At 40.6% G+C, this 15,765-nt stretch overlaps 1 protein-coding gene across 3 annotated transcripts in view; it reads right to left on the reverse strand.

Moving 5' to 3' along the window:
* The window catches only part of SLC26A7 (solute carrier family 26 member 7), a 64,725-nt gene that overhangs the window by 14,790 nt on the left and 34,170 nt on the right, over positions 1-15,765 (reverse strand). For all 3 annotated transcript variants that reach the window (XM_063451260.1, XM_063451259.1, XM_063451262.1), the window contains 8 exons: positions 11,542-11,624; positions 9,384-9,531; positions 7,937-8,050; positions 6,646-6,723; positions 6,458-6,553; positions 3,345-3,451; positions 2,587-2,653; positions 956-1,081 (listed from right to left, as the gene is read on the reverse strand). In XM_063451260.1, the coding sequence (XP_063307330.1) occupies positions 956-1,081; positions 2,587-2,653; positions 3,345-3,451; positions 6,458-6,553; positions 6,646-6,723; positions 7,937-8,050; positions 9,384-9,531; positions 11,542-11,624 (819 nt within the window). The remainder of the gene's footprint in view (positions 1-955; positions 1,082-2,586; positions 2,654-3,344; positions 3,452-6,457; positions 6,554-6,645; positions 6,724-7,936; positions 8,051-9,383; positions 9,532-11,541; positions 11,625-15,765) is intronic.

A 15,765-nucleotide genomic window follows, 5' to 3' on the forward strand; every position in this document is an offset into this window, starting at 1 on the left:
CTTGACGTTTCAGCTTGTGTGTCTTGTTCAGTGGTGGTCGTCTTTCAGCCTTTCTTACCTTGGCCATGTCTCTGAGTATTGCACACCTTGTGCTTTTGGGCACTCCAGTGATGTTGCAGCTCTGAAATATGGCCAAACTGGTGGCAAGTGGCATCTTGGCAGCTGCACGCGTGACTTTTCTCAGTTCATGGGCAGTTATTTTGCGCCTTGGTGTTTCCACACGCTTCTTGCGACCCTGTTGACTATTTTGAATGAAACGCTTGATTGTTCGATGATCACGCTTCAGAAGCTTTGCAATTTTAAGAGTGCTGCATCCCTCTGCAAGATATCTCACTATTTTTTACTTTTCTGAGCCTGTCAAGTCCTTCTTTTGACCCATTTTGCCAAAGGAAAGGAAGTTGCCTAATAATTATGCACACCTGATATAGGGTGTTGATGTCATTAGACCACACCCCTTCTCATTACAGAGATGCACATCACCTAATATGCTTAATTGGTAGTAGGCTTTCGAGCCTATACAGTTTGGAGTAAGACAACATGCATAAAGAGGATGATGTGGTCAAAATACTAATTTGCCTAATAATTCTGCACTCCCTGTATGGTGAAAGGGTTTTATCTACTTTATATCGCTCCACTTCTCTCAACATTATATCTGAAATCTTGTATTTGGTGACAGGAACACTTTTGAAGTGTGGTAGCTGTACTGACAAATTACGTACATTTGTATTTTACAGAAGCTTTATTTTTGCCCCTATAAAGCTCTAGTGATTTTAGTGCTCCAGTAATATTCATTTATTTTATAGATTCTCTCTGTAACGGTGCAACCGAGCGAAAACTTGTTGGACACATGAACAGGATTTAAGGACACGTTTCTAAGATTATGCTTACTATCTGTTTTGGACCTATGTTTCTCAAATCCCAAGCAAATTGTTTTTGATTTCACGACATTTCTTACCTTGTATAAACAATTTCTAGAAAGAATTTCATTCTTTATTTCCATGAATTCAGTGCGGAACTTCTTGACATTGAGAAAGAATAACGGCATGCCCACACAAACAACTTTCACTTTGTGGCAATACTCCTTGAAAATAAAATACACATAAACACAATGTTTTAATTACTTAAAAAAGCACCAAATGATCTTACAGCAATGTCTTATTTAGTATAAACGTGTAAAGCTATATAGTGCTCTTTGGAGACGATAGAGGGAAAAATCGTAGTTATAATCAGATATGCTATTTAGTTTAATACTATGCATTTTGTATTCATTAATGCTTCTAAAGAAACGCATCTAAAGAAACGCACAGAGGAAAGTATACACTAAACAATGCATCTAATTCTCCTCTTCATTTGCAATGTGTGCCCTGATTGTGCCTGATCGTAACAGGATTGTGATCTCATTTCCTAATTCTTTTTTTAATATAAATTTGAAGGAAAACAACGGATTACATGAAAAAGTTTAACACAGGGTATAGGTGATTTTAAATATTATGTTCAATGGTGTAATTTCAGAGAAGTAACAATTCTCTTTTAAGTTGAACGAAACAGAGGATTAGTAACCATGAGGGTTTGTATTTACTTAGCATTAGTAGTAACTATGGTGAAATGACAAAAATGTAAAATAGTGAAAATATTGGCCAAAATAGCAAAATTGAGAAAAGTTCCCTAAGCTATATAGAAAGTAAAGTATAACAATAGACTATCTTATTTTATGGCTTATTGCCATTCTACGCAGTAATGTGTAAAGTAGTAATAGGTTAATTATCTCAATTCTAATACAGTTTAACTAGGATGGACTAAATTAAAGGGACACTATAGCCACTAGAACCTCTATAGATTAATGTAGTGGTTCTGGTGTCTATAGCTTGTCCCTGCAGGCTGAGCACTGTTAACGCTTACATTGCTGGCTAGTAACACCTCTAGTGGCAGTCACTCAGAAGTCCTCTAGAGGTGCTTCCTAGTCTGAACGTTCCCCATAGAGGTACGTTGATTCAATGCAGCTCTATCAGGGGATGCTGATTGGCACAGCGCAGCATTTGACACACATGCGCGGTAGCCTTCCAATGCTTTCTTATAGGAAAGCATTGGATTGGCTGAGATCGGCAATACTGGCACGCTGTCTGAGTAAAATTACCTTTCCCATACGATCGGAGGGGGGCCTGGGACCTAAATAGTTAGTTTAACACTGCAGTGTCAGGAATTCATTTTTGTATTCCTGATACTATAGTGTTCCTTTAAGAAACAGAGTAGCAGTGATTCGTAAATAAAAAACAAATCTCAATCAGATCTCTTTAATTAATATTTAGTTATTTAATTAGTAACTTATCAATGTGGAGAGCAGTGCTTGCTGTTGTTCATCAAATGTGATTGCAATAAAATGCGCTCCAAATATCACACCGGTAGATTTCCAGACGCATGTAGCATAGCTGTCTGCTTCCCATTATCTTATAAATTTAAACTTTTCACCATCCCCTAGAGCAGAGAGGCATACGTCTACCGGAGATTTATCATTTCAGTAATTCACGCACACACACTAAGTATTCGATTGATGAAATGAAAAAGAAATAAATAACACATAAATCTTACTGAATGCATCGGCTTAATGTCTTCATTCAAGTCTTCATTCACTTGAATTCCATGCACTGTCTTTGCTCTTTGCGCAATGAGAAAAAATATATATATTTGCATTTCATTTTTTTGATGGAAAAAGTGGTTCTAAACTTGGACATTAACATCATGTTAAAAAAAAAAAAAAAAAAAGATAATACCGGCACATGTTTTGGCTACAGCCATAAATTACACAAAAAAAAAAAAATTAATTTATATGTCATTTTAAATACAAAATTTTTGTAAGCATCTAAAATTTACATAAAAAAATGATTTTCCTTATCTACAAATGTCTGTTAGGAAATGTAGTCACTCTTTTTACAATAAAATGGGAATTATGGCTAATCTGCAATTCCCGATTTAGTGAATAAACCCATTACATTTACAGGGATTTTTTTTTCAGAAAAAGAATGTATATTATACATTGTAAAGCAAAATTGAAATACTTACCCCAATTTTTGAGATCCAAGCTCGTTTTGAGATGTTATTATTTTACCTTAAACAAAAACTACCACTATAACAACTTTGTGCCATTTATCTTTATGGGCAGCCAGTGATAAGCCAAGATCATCATCTGATGCTCTTAATTTATCACTGGTCACATGGGCAAAACCTTTCTCATATTGCAGAAACAGAGAGGAAGGAAACCAAGTCCTGGTCATTTCTTATGACATGTTATGATATATTGCATAAAAGAAAAATTCAAAGTGGCCGACATGCAAAGATCAAAAACGTACCTGGTTAATCGAAATATACTAACAGCTACACTGAAGACAACGCCAAAAAGCAAACCTATATTTGCTGCAAAGCATATGGTGACCAAATACGTGCAAACCCATATTACCTGTAAAGAAAGACAAAAACTGATCATTTGAAATAAGATCCACATGCAACTTTGAGAAGGAATTAAGGTCAAAGGCATTTTAGGCATTTTATTGAAGGAAGTGTGTCAGTAACTAGAGGAAAACCATACATACATACAGGACCGGTGCTAGGATTTTTAGTTACACAGGCGAAGATGCATTTTGGTGCCCCCCACCCTCGTTTAAAATAAGGTTCATACAAACACAGAAATAATCATACAGAGACATACAGACACAGACAGACATACATGCAGGCATATAGACATACATACATACAGAGGCATACCGTCATACAGACACATACATACAGAAACATACATACATACAGGCATACAAAGACATACACGCATACAGAAACATACCGTCATACAGACACATACATATATACAGGTATACAGAGACATACAGGCATACAGACACATACGTACAAAGACATACAGGCATACAGACACATACATTTGTACATACAGACACATACAGGCATACAGAAACATACAGACACATACATGCATACAGAAACATGCATACAAAGACATACATGCATACAGAGACCTACATACATACATACTAGTTCAATCTTGTCCCCTGGATGCCTGCTGTCTGGCTCCTTGGAGTCCTGTCCTGCAGCCCAGCCCCATCACAGGGCGCCAGCCGCGCTGTGTGGTACACAGGGAGCAGGGATATGATGTCATTCATATCCTCGCCCCCTCCAACACATGGCGGCGGGCACCTGGTCGCAGGGGTTGCAGGGCTGTGACCCCTGCGACCGCGGTATGTACGCCAGTGTATGCAGATGCACACACAATTAAAGGGCCACTACAGACACCCAGATCACATCAGCTCAATGAAGTGGTCTGGGTGTCAGGTCCCTCTAGTTTTAACCCTGCAGCTGAAAACATAACAGTTTCAGTGAAACTGCTATGTTTCACCGAGGGTTAATCCAGCCTCTAGTGGATGTCTCACTGACAGCCACTAGAGGAGCTTCCGCTATTCTAAGACACTGAACGTCCATAGGAAAGCATTGAGTAATGCTTTCCTATGGGCGGTTTGAATGCGTGCGCGGTAAGAGCATTCGGAGCTGAGAGGCGGAGGGATCCCCAGCGCCAAGGGAGTCCGGCGCTAGAGAAAGGTAAGTGCTGAAGACACACACACACTCTCACGAACAGATGCATACACACCAGCTAACAGACACACACATTTACTGACAGACACACTCAGCGACAGACATACATACACTCTCACTGACAAACACACACTCACTAACAGACATCAAACAGACTCACTAATACACAAACAAACACACTCAGTAAGAGACACACAGTAACACACTTACTGACACTCACTAGCAGACACACTTACTGACACTCACTAGCAGACACACACACTGACACTCACTAGCAAACACACACACTGACTCACTAGCAAACACACACACTGACACTAGCAGACACACTCACTGACACTCACTAGCAGACACACTCACTGACACTAGCAGACACACTCACTGACACTCACTAGCAGACACACTCACTGACACTCACTAGCAAACACACACACTGACACTCACTAGCAGACACACACACTGACACTCACTAGCAGACACACACACTGACACTAACACATGTTTTTTTTTATTATTTAATCCCTCAGCCTCCTTACCTTTTTGGAGTGCTGAAGGGATTCCCTGGGGTCCAGTGGTGCTGCTGGGCTCCTGGGCTGGCTGGCTGGCTGGCTCCCTCCCTCCCTGGCTGGCTGGCTGGCTGGCTGGCTCCCGGGCGGGCGCGAGGGAGCACTCTCCCATGTGTGCTTCCTCTTCAGCTCCCTCGCGCACCGCGTAGGGATGCCGGCGCCGGAAGATGACGTCATCTTCCGGCTCCGGTATTAGTATGCGGCGCGCGAGGGAGCTGAAGAGGAAGCACACATGGGAGAGTGCTCCCTCGCGCCCGCCCGCAGAACCGGGCGCTCGGCCACGCTACAACAGGTCGTCGGTTGGAGGGGAGCGCAGTGCGCTTCCCTCCTTCCGGTCAGCCCAATTTTGCGCCCCCAGGGCCGGTGCGCCCTAAGGCGGCCGCCTGGGCCGCCTTATGGTAGCGCCGGCCCTGCATACATAGGATGCAATGACGTATGCTGTACATAAAGCAATGTGACAAAATGTCCACTTGTTCATCAGTGGTTTGCTTACTCAACCAGGTTGACTTCTGAGTGTTAGTCATTCTACTCAGCGTAGTTATTTTTATAAGTGCAGGAGGTTTTGCATTGCTAGATAAATGTAACTGTTGTAATAATTTAATCATAGATGCAAAAAGCAACACGGTCATTGTTTGCAGCTATAAATATGGCAAAATATTATACATGCCCCACTTGTCTGGTACGGCGAGAGACAGCGAGAGACTGTATGGTTGAAACTGGTGATAGGGATATAAAGTTAGCCAGAGATATGTTCAGGTGAAACCAAATTGTTATATGTTTGAGTGCGCTCGGTGAAGACATTTTTCAGAAACAACAGACAATTTGTGATTCAAGGATTACTTTGTCTTTTATTGGTTTTCTTTCAGACTATATAGTACTTGGTAAAACAGCTTTGTGACTTGCGCGACAAAAACAGGATGCTTGAAGGCACTCTGTACCATTAAAGGAATTTACAGAACTAAGCATATTTCAACGGTTATATATCAAAAAAAATTAGGACATAAGTTAGGACATAAGAAGGGGGGCTGAGGGTGAAGCTGCGATAGACTCCTCAGAAACCACAGAATGTCACAAGTCGAGAATTTATGCTTACTTGTCAGACACTGAAACTAGACTAAAAGTTCAAAGCATAACATGAAAGTAAAAACAGACTGGACATCCGGTCATCTGTAGCTTGAGCCTTGGGTTTAAAGGTGCCTTCCATCACAATGGTAAGATTTGTCTTCTATTTATTTTTAATGAAATAAATCATAGAAATAAGGTTGTGCTAGTGACAAAAAGACCATTTAGTTACTTACCCAATCATACTTATCAACATTCCAATACTTCTTCAAATCTCGGAATTGCATGAGCATTCCTTTTAATCCCACAACAATGATGGATGCCAAAACACTCTAAAATTACAAATTTTTTATTTATATCATACATCTGAAATGAAATATAATAATGAGATAATAAAATGTTAAAAAAAAGAATTGATGCTTACCATTGGCAACCAGTACAAGAAAGGCGCTATGGCATATATGACCAGAAGGACCAACAAGCATGATATTAAACACGCTACCTAAGAAATACAAGGTACATTGATGTCAATGCATCTGGAAAATTCCAGTGGTATTCTTTTTCCCAACAACTTCTTTTAAAGGTCAAGTTCTTTTCATTTAAAAAAAATAGCATACAATTTATTTAAAACTATAGTATACAAAACAAATACAAAAGTTTAGTTTAAAACAAATATTTGGTGTCTTAATTGAGTGTTCTGGGATAGCCACAAAATGAAAAAGATAAGCATTTGCCCAGTTATAATTTTCAATTATTCTACAGAAATAGTGGGAAGTCATACATCTTTAACAACTTCAATAATTATCTCTTATCTTAAAAATGATATGGTATCTGAAATATTAGCAAATAATATCACTTACATCGGGTTTCTAAAAAGTTGGAGCTAAAATGATCAAACATCCTATCTTTGGAATCTTTGTAAAGAATATCTCTAAGGAACCAGATATAATTTCAAGAATTGGAACCAGAACATTGATCATAACAATACTGTTTATACAGTTACATCAAGCATCTATACTATACAGGCTGTTGTTGTATCCTTGTAGTGTGTTTAGTGAGCTCAGAGCCCTTCCTTCCCTTCCTCCACTACACTGACTGCTAGAATGCACGCAGAGGAACAGAATGTAGTCCTATCAGAAGAATTGAGAGGAGAGATAGATTTATTAGTGGTTGGAAAAAGCTGAACTAAAATACAGCACTGAGGCACTAATCCTAGCAGCACAGGAACAGGCACTCAACACCAGATGAGTAGAAGCAAGTAGAAGCAAGAATGCAGACAAATAACAAAAAACTGCAGTGGTGGTGGATGTGGCAGGACACAGTAACCATAAAAACAAGAAGGAACATGAGAAAGTGAACAAATACCAAGGACCAAAAGAGGAGCTAGGAAAGGATGTGGAAAGTGAAGGCAGCAGTAGCCAAGTTGAGATGGTTCTTATTGCTTGCACATTTTTCCTGCTTCCAACATATTTTTTCAAGAACTGACTGTTCACTTGCTGCTTAATATATCCCACCCCTTGACAGGTGCCTCTGTAACAATATAATCAATGTTCTTCACTTCGCCTGTCAGTGGTTTTTATGTTATGGGTGGTCAGTGTATAATAGATTCATATCTCCTGTATAAATGGTCTGTCATTGGAACTTATTGTTGTAGGCTATTCAAGTCTTATTTTATTTTCCATTGAGAATGCGGCCCAGAAACTTATAGTACTGACCTGTGTCTTCGCCCCATTGTTGTATAAAAGAAACGTACGGGCCGGAGCTGCTGCATTCGGTATACAAAATAGAAAAGATGGAATAACATTGCTGAGTCCATGAGCAAGAAGCTCCTGTAAAAGCAAAGAAGGTGACATGTCTTATGCTTCATTATTTCATCTAAACTCTATATGGCCCAATACCAAATGGGGTAGAACCATTTGGCCGCATACAGGGCCATTTGGAATGCAACATTTAGACGTCCTGATTTTGCACCAAATGAACTTCAATATGGTCTGGATTTCAGCTGGACCAAAAGCTGCCCGATGACTGAAATCTAAACTCGGATGGTTCTAATACTGGCCCAGATGGTTCAAATCAGGGGACGGATTTTAAAAATTTGAACTATTTGCCCACTGTCAGTACAAGCAGCCAGCAGGCAAATAGTTTACATTTTTTTGTTTTTGTTTTTAAATAATTAAAATAGTTACAGAAACCTTTGGCTGCACAAGGATTAACCATGTGGCAGCTAGTCAGCAGCCACTTTAAATTGATTTAAAAAAAAATTGAGCTTTAAAATCTCTCTTATACCCCAACAGGCCATGCAGTGGGCACGAGTATATCTACTAAACAGTGAGCAGCTGCTGGCTGCTCTCTGTAAATAAACATTAGCAACTAGGCAGCCTTTTCTGCCAATCACTACAAAGGCACCATGCCCATGTAAAATAAAAAGGGGTATTTGTTCCCTTTAAAAAATAAATTAAGAGCTCTGAGCAGAACGAGGGTTCAAGGTGCAAAAACTCTTTATGAAGGCCTTCCCACGCTTTGGAATCTCAGTAGAGCACTCTGATAGGTTGGCTCTCTTTAAAGTGGTCTGCCAGGTAAGTTTCAATTCTCTCGAGACTTACCTTTGGGATATTCCCAAGCAGTTAACAGAAATGACATACAATTCATTGTCAGAATTAAATAAATAAATAATGCAGATTACTATTTGGTATTCACAAAGAATCTGAAATTATATTAGTATGTGAGCATAGGCACACATACAAGAAATACCGATGCCCGGATGAAAATAATATATATATGTGGAAGTGGGGATGTGGCACAGGGACAAAGTAGAGCGCAATATTGAGAAACCTTCTTGGCAGGTGAGAATCTGAATGGGACAGAGAAATAAAAAACATTTTTGCTACATTTTGCATTTCAATATAATATAATGTAAAACTAAACTTAATATAATATAAATATAATATCATGTAAAACTAAACCAGCCCTGTGCATAAACTTGGCTGATACAGAAGGTGCTACCAGCCAAAAATAGTACTTAATTTCTGCTACTTGTTTCCCATTTACTATATAGTCCTGTTCAAATTCTATGTACGTGATACCCCAGCCATAAGCTTATGAAACAATAACATTCAGTGATAAGCATGTCTGGGCATTATACACCTTTGCATTGTGTTGTACCTGGTTTTCATCAATGCGATAATTGAATTTCTTTGCTGAGTTATGAGCCAGAAATATTGACACAGTGTATCCAACCAATGCAAAGCTAAAGGCTTCAACCACAACATTCGTTAAAGTATCCATTGGCGGAACCTGAGGGAATGGTATTCTGAAAAGGAATAATAATGAATAGATATTATATTGCACTACCCCTTCAAACATGGAAATTCATTGAGTGTACCGTGTTTCTCCGAAAATAAGACCGGGTCTTATATTAATTTTAGTCACACAAAACACACTAGGGCTTATTTTCAGGGTAGGGCTTATTTATTTATGGTTCCGGTATGTACATTGAACCCCCCCTTTAATTAATCCACCCCCCCCCCTTTAATTAATCCACCCCCTCTAATTAATCCACCCCCTCTAATTAATCCACCCCCCTTTAATAAATCCGCCCCCTCTAATTAATGCACCCCCCCTTTAATTAATCCACCCCCCTCTTTAATAAATCCACCCCCTCTAATTAATCCACCCCCTTTAATTAATCCACCCCTTTTAATTAATCCACACACCCTCTAATTAATCCACCACCCCTTTAATTAAACCACCCCCCTTTAATTAATCCACCCCCCTTTAATTAATTCACCCCCCTTTAATTAATTCACCCTCCCTCTAATTAATCCACCCCCTCTAATTAATCCACCACCCCTTTAATTAATCCACCACCCCTTTAATTAATCCACCACCCCTTTAATTAATCCACCACCCCTTTAATTAATCCACCCCCCTTTAATTAATTCACCCTCCCTCTAATTAATCCACCCCCTCTAATTAATCCACCACCCCTTTAATTAATCCACCACCCCTTTAATTAATCCACCCTCCCTTTAATTAATCCACCCTCCCTTTAATTAATCCACCCCCCTTTAATTAATCCACCACCCCTTTAATTAATCCACCCCCCTTTAATTAATCCACCCTCCCTCTAATTAATCCACCCCCTCTAATTAATCCACCCCCCTTTAATAAATCCACCCCCTCTAATTAATGCACCCCCCCTTTAATTAATCCACCCCCCTCTTTAATAAATCCACCCCCTCTAATTAATCCACCCCCTTTAATTAATCCACCCCCTTTAATTAATCCACACACCCTCTAATTAATCCACCACCCCTTTAATTAATCCACCCCCCTTTAATTAATCCACCCCCCCTTTAGTTAATTCACCCTCCCTCTAATTAATCCACCACCCCTTTAATTAATCCACCACCCCTTTAATTAATCCACCACCCCTTTAATTAATCCACCCCCTTTAATTAATCCACCCCCCCTTTAATTAATTCACCCTCCCTCTAATTAATCCACCCCCTCTAATTAATCCACCACCCCTTTAATTAATCCACCCTCCCTTTAATTAATCCACCCTCCCTTTAATTAATCCACCCTCCCTTTAATTAATCCACCCTCCCTTTAATTAATCCACCCCCCTTTAATTAATCCACCCCCCTTTAATTAATCCACCCCCCTTTAATTAATCCACCCCTCTAATTATTCCACCCCATCTAATTAATCCACACACCCCCTCTAATTAATCCACACCCCCCTCTAATTAATCCACACCCCCCTCTAATTAATCCACACCCCCCCTCTAATTAATCCACACCCCCCCTCTAATTAATCCACACACCCCTCTAATTAATCCACACACCCCCTCTAATTAATCCACCCCCCTTTAATTAATCCACCACCCCTTTAATTAATCCACCCTCTCTTTAATTAATTCACCCCCCCTTTAATTAATTCACCCCCCCTTTAATTAATTCACCCCCCCCCCTTTAATTAATTAAGTCCCAGGCATAAAATACCGGTATCTACTCACAGTTCAAAGAGTCCGACCACTGGGTGCCTCACCGCCCGGAATGGATCCTTCCGCTGAAGATCCGTGAAGGCAGACTGACGGCGCTGCGCACGTCGTCATCACGCTGCGCGATGCCGCGGCCCGCAACGCTCCTCCCCCTCCTCATAGAAGAAGGAAGTCCCGCCAAAGGTAAAATGCCTAGGTCTTATTTTCGGGGTAGGGCTTATATTGCAGCCCACCCCGAAAATTCGGCTAGGGCTTATTTTCGGGGTAGGTCCTATTTTCGGGGAAACACGGTATTAAATGCAATTATTTAATTACCCTGTTGGAATCGGTCCCACAACATTTATTCCATAAACATTCTCCATATCCACAAAATAACAAACCAATGATGTTGCAATTATCTGTAAAAAAAAAAAAAAAAAAAAAGTTTTCACAATAATCTGAAAGAGTTTATCTAATTAGCAGAAAAAATGTTACAAAGTCTGCATTTAGAATTTGCACAAACTATGTTAAATAAATTGTATGGTTTTGATACCGGAGAAACTGACGGAAGCCAAGCACAGAGAGATGGACACAGGTTTCTTCAGGAAGGAAGAGATTCTTTATTGGATCACCGATCGGGACTCAGAGGGACTAGCGTCACCAAAATACAGCAAAGTCTGAGTACTGAATACATAGAGTACATTCCTTATATAGCACTGTAGCTCCTCCCACAATTAACTACACCCACACATACCCTTAACCTATTTAATAAATAGAGTCTAAACTCATCCATCCGGTCTAACCACGTGGCTCATCTGATACAAAGGAGAGGGACGCGTAATTCCAGTTCTTACATTCCTGCACCTGGTCAGTACAGTGATAACAGTATCTTAGCTACGTGTACTACAAACACATATACATACATATGCCTTGTGGCAATCTTAGCCTGCTAAACTTGTATTTTACTGGAATTACATCACATTCCCCCCTTTGATGCCTCTGATATTTCACAATTACTTGAGGCATCACTTAACCTTGGTTTGCATATACCTCAGGTTACCATGAACCAGACCAGACTTATCTTATGATGTGAATCTTTTAACACTCATCTTCCTGCATTGGTTCTCCCTGATCTAAAGCCTTATACTTATATATGGCCATTATCTGTGCAGCAGCCTTCCTCTCTGCTATAGTTCCTATCAGGCTTTGCACAGACCTAACTACTAAGGGTATAAGACACGGCAGGAGTAGACACAACATTAAAATTAGTAGGACTCCACCTACCACTGCCTTAAGCCCTCCAAACCACTCATACCAGCTACCAAACCAACTACTTGGATTGTACCCTTTCCATACCTGAGTAGGCACATGCGCTAGTTTAACCATATGGCTAGTAAGCTCAGCTATTGCTTGCCCTTCGTCATCTATTTGAAGACAGCAATTACTTAGGTTAAACTTCCCACATACACCTCCCTCTACTGCCAAAAGGTAATCCAAGGCTAATCTATTTTGGTAGACTGCTGTCCTCATCCTGGTGTTATGCTTCGCTAGAAGATTGAGCGCTTGTGATGTCTCATTTGTGATAATCTCAACCACCGCCTGTAATCTTATAATACGGTTGAGCATATAAATTGGGGTTCTATAACCAAAGGTACCATCCTCAGCCCACGTGGCTGGCCCATAATAATCTATGATACGCTGGGGAGGCCATTCATTATCTTCCCAGGTGCCTATCTCTAAGGGTCCCCTTTTCTTCCTATGATTCACATCATACACTTTAACACCTAAAGTCTCACCTGTTTCAATCGGTAACAAGAAGAAGGATGGTTTGAGCATACCCAACACACATGCCCCTTCCCAGTCCTGTGGCAACTCCGAATAGGCTTTCTTACCACAGATCCAGTACAAATTTGCTGGGGCTCTCCAGGTAGATGTGATGGATAAATCAAACCACACATCCTTTAAACTGGCATATCTAGCAAACGGGTTAGATGGTTCTGAGACATTTGAAGCCGACCACCAAGTTGTATTTTTAGTATCATCATCATAAGCTTTTTGCCCTAGACAAGTTAATTCTCCTACAGAAGTATTATACATTATTCCTTTCCTTGCTATGCAAACATAACCTATGATGGAGGTCTTTAATCTCCACTCAGATTTACCTCTAACACTCATCTGATAATCGGCTTGTGAAGATATTAATTGGTCAACTGCCTCAGAACCGGACATTACCTCCTTTGCTTCCCAAGGCCATTGGTCTCCCATGTTAGTACCTCCACACACATAGCAGTTGGTAACATTAAGACTACCGGCAATACTTTCAGCTAGGTCAATGAACAGGTTTTTAGCGTTATGGGGGATCTTATTATCTATACTCATCTCTTCATAAAAGGAATGGTATACTTGATGAGTCTGGGAGGATACCGTATCAGTCTCTATTCCTATAAACAATAATGTCCCAGGATCTAAACCCGTCCCGTATATCTGAAACCCAAATAAATTTCCATACTTATCTAGGAACTTGTCGGGGTTATTAATAAGTATATGGACTGGGTTGCATTCCATAGACTTACAATAAGGGCTAGTCGGCAACTTAGTCACTATCATGTCTTTATCTACTGTCTGTCCCCAAGTCGCCCACCCCACACAAGACCAATATGGACAAAAGTTATAGTCTTTATTTGGGCATCTAGGACTCACATATTTATTTTTACTACTGGGACAAATATATTTATCATTAGACCCATACGTCCTCTCCCATCTAAGATCCCCACATACATTCCACGGTTTTCTACCACTTGATATCGCCTTACATGCATCAAATAGCAGAACACCCGAAGAATGTACGGATTCTAACACCGTCTTATTAATTAGGGTCCCCTGAGGATCTCCATTCCTGAGAGTCAACCAAATTGTACGAGGTTGATACTCTGGACTGAAGCACTTAGGTTCTCCTACTCCTAAATGGCACACACTATAGTCTATATTTAGGTATCTACATCTTGATACCTCTCCTTTACATTCGTATTGTGAATGCCAAATTAGGGTTTGGGAAATATGGTTACCTGTTCTCGTAGTCTTAATGCATACCTCACAGCTAGGAGTGTCGGTACCTCTACCTTCCTGAATATAAAAACACATATAAATAAACACAATCAAAAGCACATCTTTCGCCGTCATCCTCAGTCTTCGTCCGTGCGATGGCGCCTCAGCTTCCAGGATGTGAGGGCTGCAGGGAATGGAGTTCTGCTCGTCTTCACAGGTGTCCCTTCGAGACTTTCCTGGCTTATACACTATGTGTTGGTAAGCGGACAGGCTTTATTATGGCCTTCTCACTCACACCTGTAACAATAAAATTTGTAATCCACAATAATTCCTCGTTACTCCGACTGAGTAGTGCGTTTCAACCGGATCTTGCAGGGATTCTCTGGATCTGCTGTAATTTGCCAAGAATCGACTGCTGCTGGTTTAACCCTGGAGTGATGTATCCACGGAGTTACTTCGGCTACTTTTATCGCTGTAGGGGTAGACAAAAGAACAACATAAGGACCTCTCCACTTGGGCCCTAACGGTACATTATTCCACTCTTTAATCCACACTTGGTCTCCTGGATGATAACTATGAACAGGGGGATAAATATTCACAGGTAATCTATCTTGTACCCATTTCTGTACCTCCTCCATAGTCTTACCCAACTCTACAACCTGCTGCCGGGTAATTCCTTCTCCCAACTGACTCAAGTCCCCCCTTAAGTTACCAAGTACGGGAGGTGGTCGCCCATACATGATTTCAAAAGGAGAGAGGCCCATCCTTCTGGTAGGGGTACTGCGGATTCGCAATAAAGCTATGGGTAAGAGAACGTTCCACTTAAGTTGGGTTTCCTGACACATTTTAGCCAACTGGTTCTTTATAGTTCTATTCATTCTCTCTACCTTACCAGAACTCTGGGGTCTATATGCAGTATGAAGCCTCCACTTTATACCAAGCATATGAGTCAGTTGTTGTAGGCACTGGTGAACAAAAGCTGGACCATTGTCCGATCCTATAGAACAGGGTAGTCCATATCGGGGTATTATTTCTCGTAGCAGGAATCTTACAACTTCTCCTGCTTTCTCTGTACGAGTAGGACATGCTTCTACCCAGCCTGAATAGGTGCACACAATTACCAACAGGTAACGATGTCCACCCGATTTAGGCATTACTGTAAAGTCTATTTGTAGATCGGACATGGGGAGTCCCCCCATAAACTGGACTCCTGGTGGCTTTACTGGTCCTTGTCTTGCATTATTCTTAGCACACGTTACACATCTGCGTACAATGGCCTGAGTCAAGTTGGACAATCTTGGTATGTAGAAATGTTTCCTGAGAGATTCTTCAGTACTGTCTCTCCCAGAATGTGTCCCGTTGTGATAATTTTGGACAATTTCTACCGCTAGCGATGCTGGTATAACTATTCTTCCATCTTCTAGCTGATACCACTTGTTCTCCAGATACTTTCCCGGTTCAGTCTTTAACCACTCCTCTTCTTGAGCTGTATAAACTGGAGTCCATTGGGACAGT

The sequence above is a fragment of the Pelobates fuscus genome, chromosome 4, assembly GCF_036172605.1.
Source record: "Pelobates fuscus isolate aPelFus1 chromosome 4, aPelFus1.pri, whole genome shotgun sequence".
Lineage (NCBI taxonomy): Eukaryota > Metazoa > Chordata > Amphibia > Anura > Pelobatidae > Pelobates > Pelobates fuscus.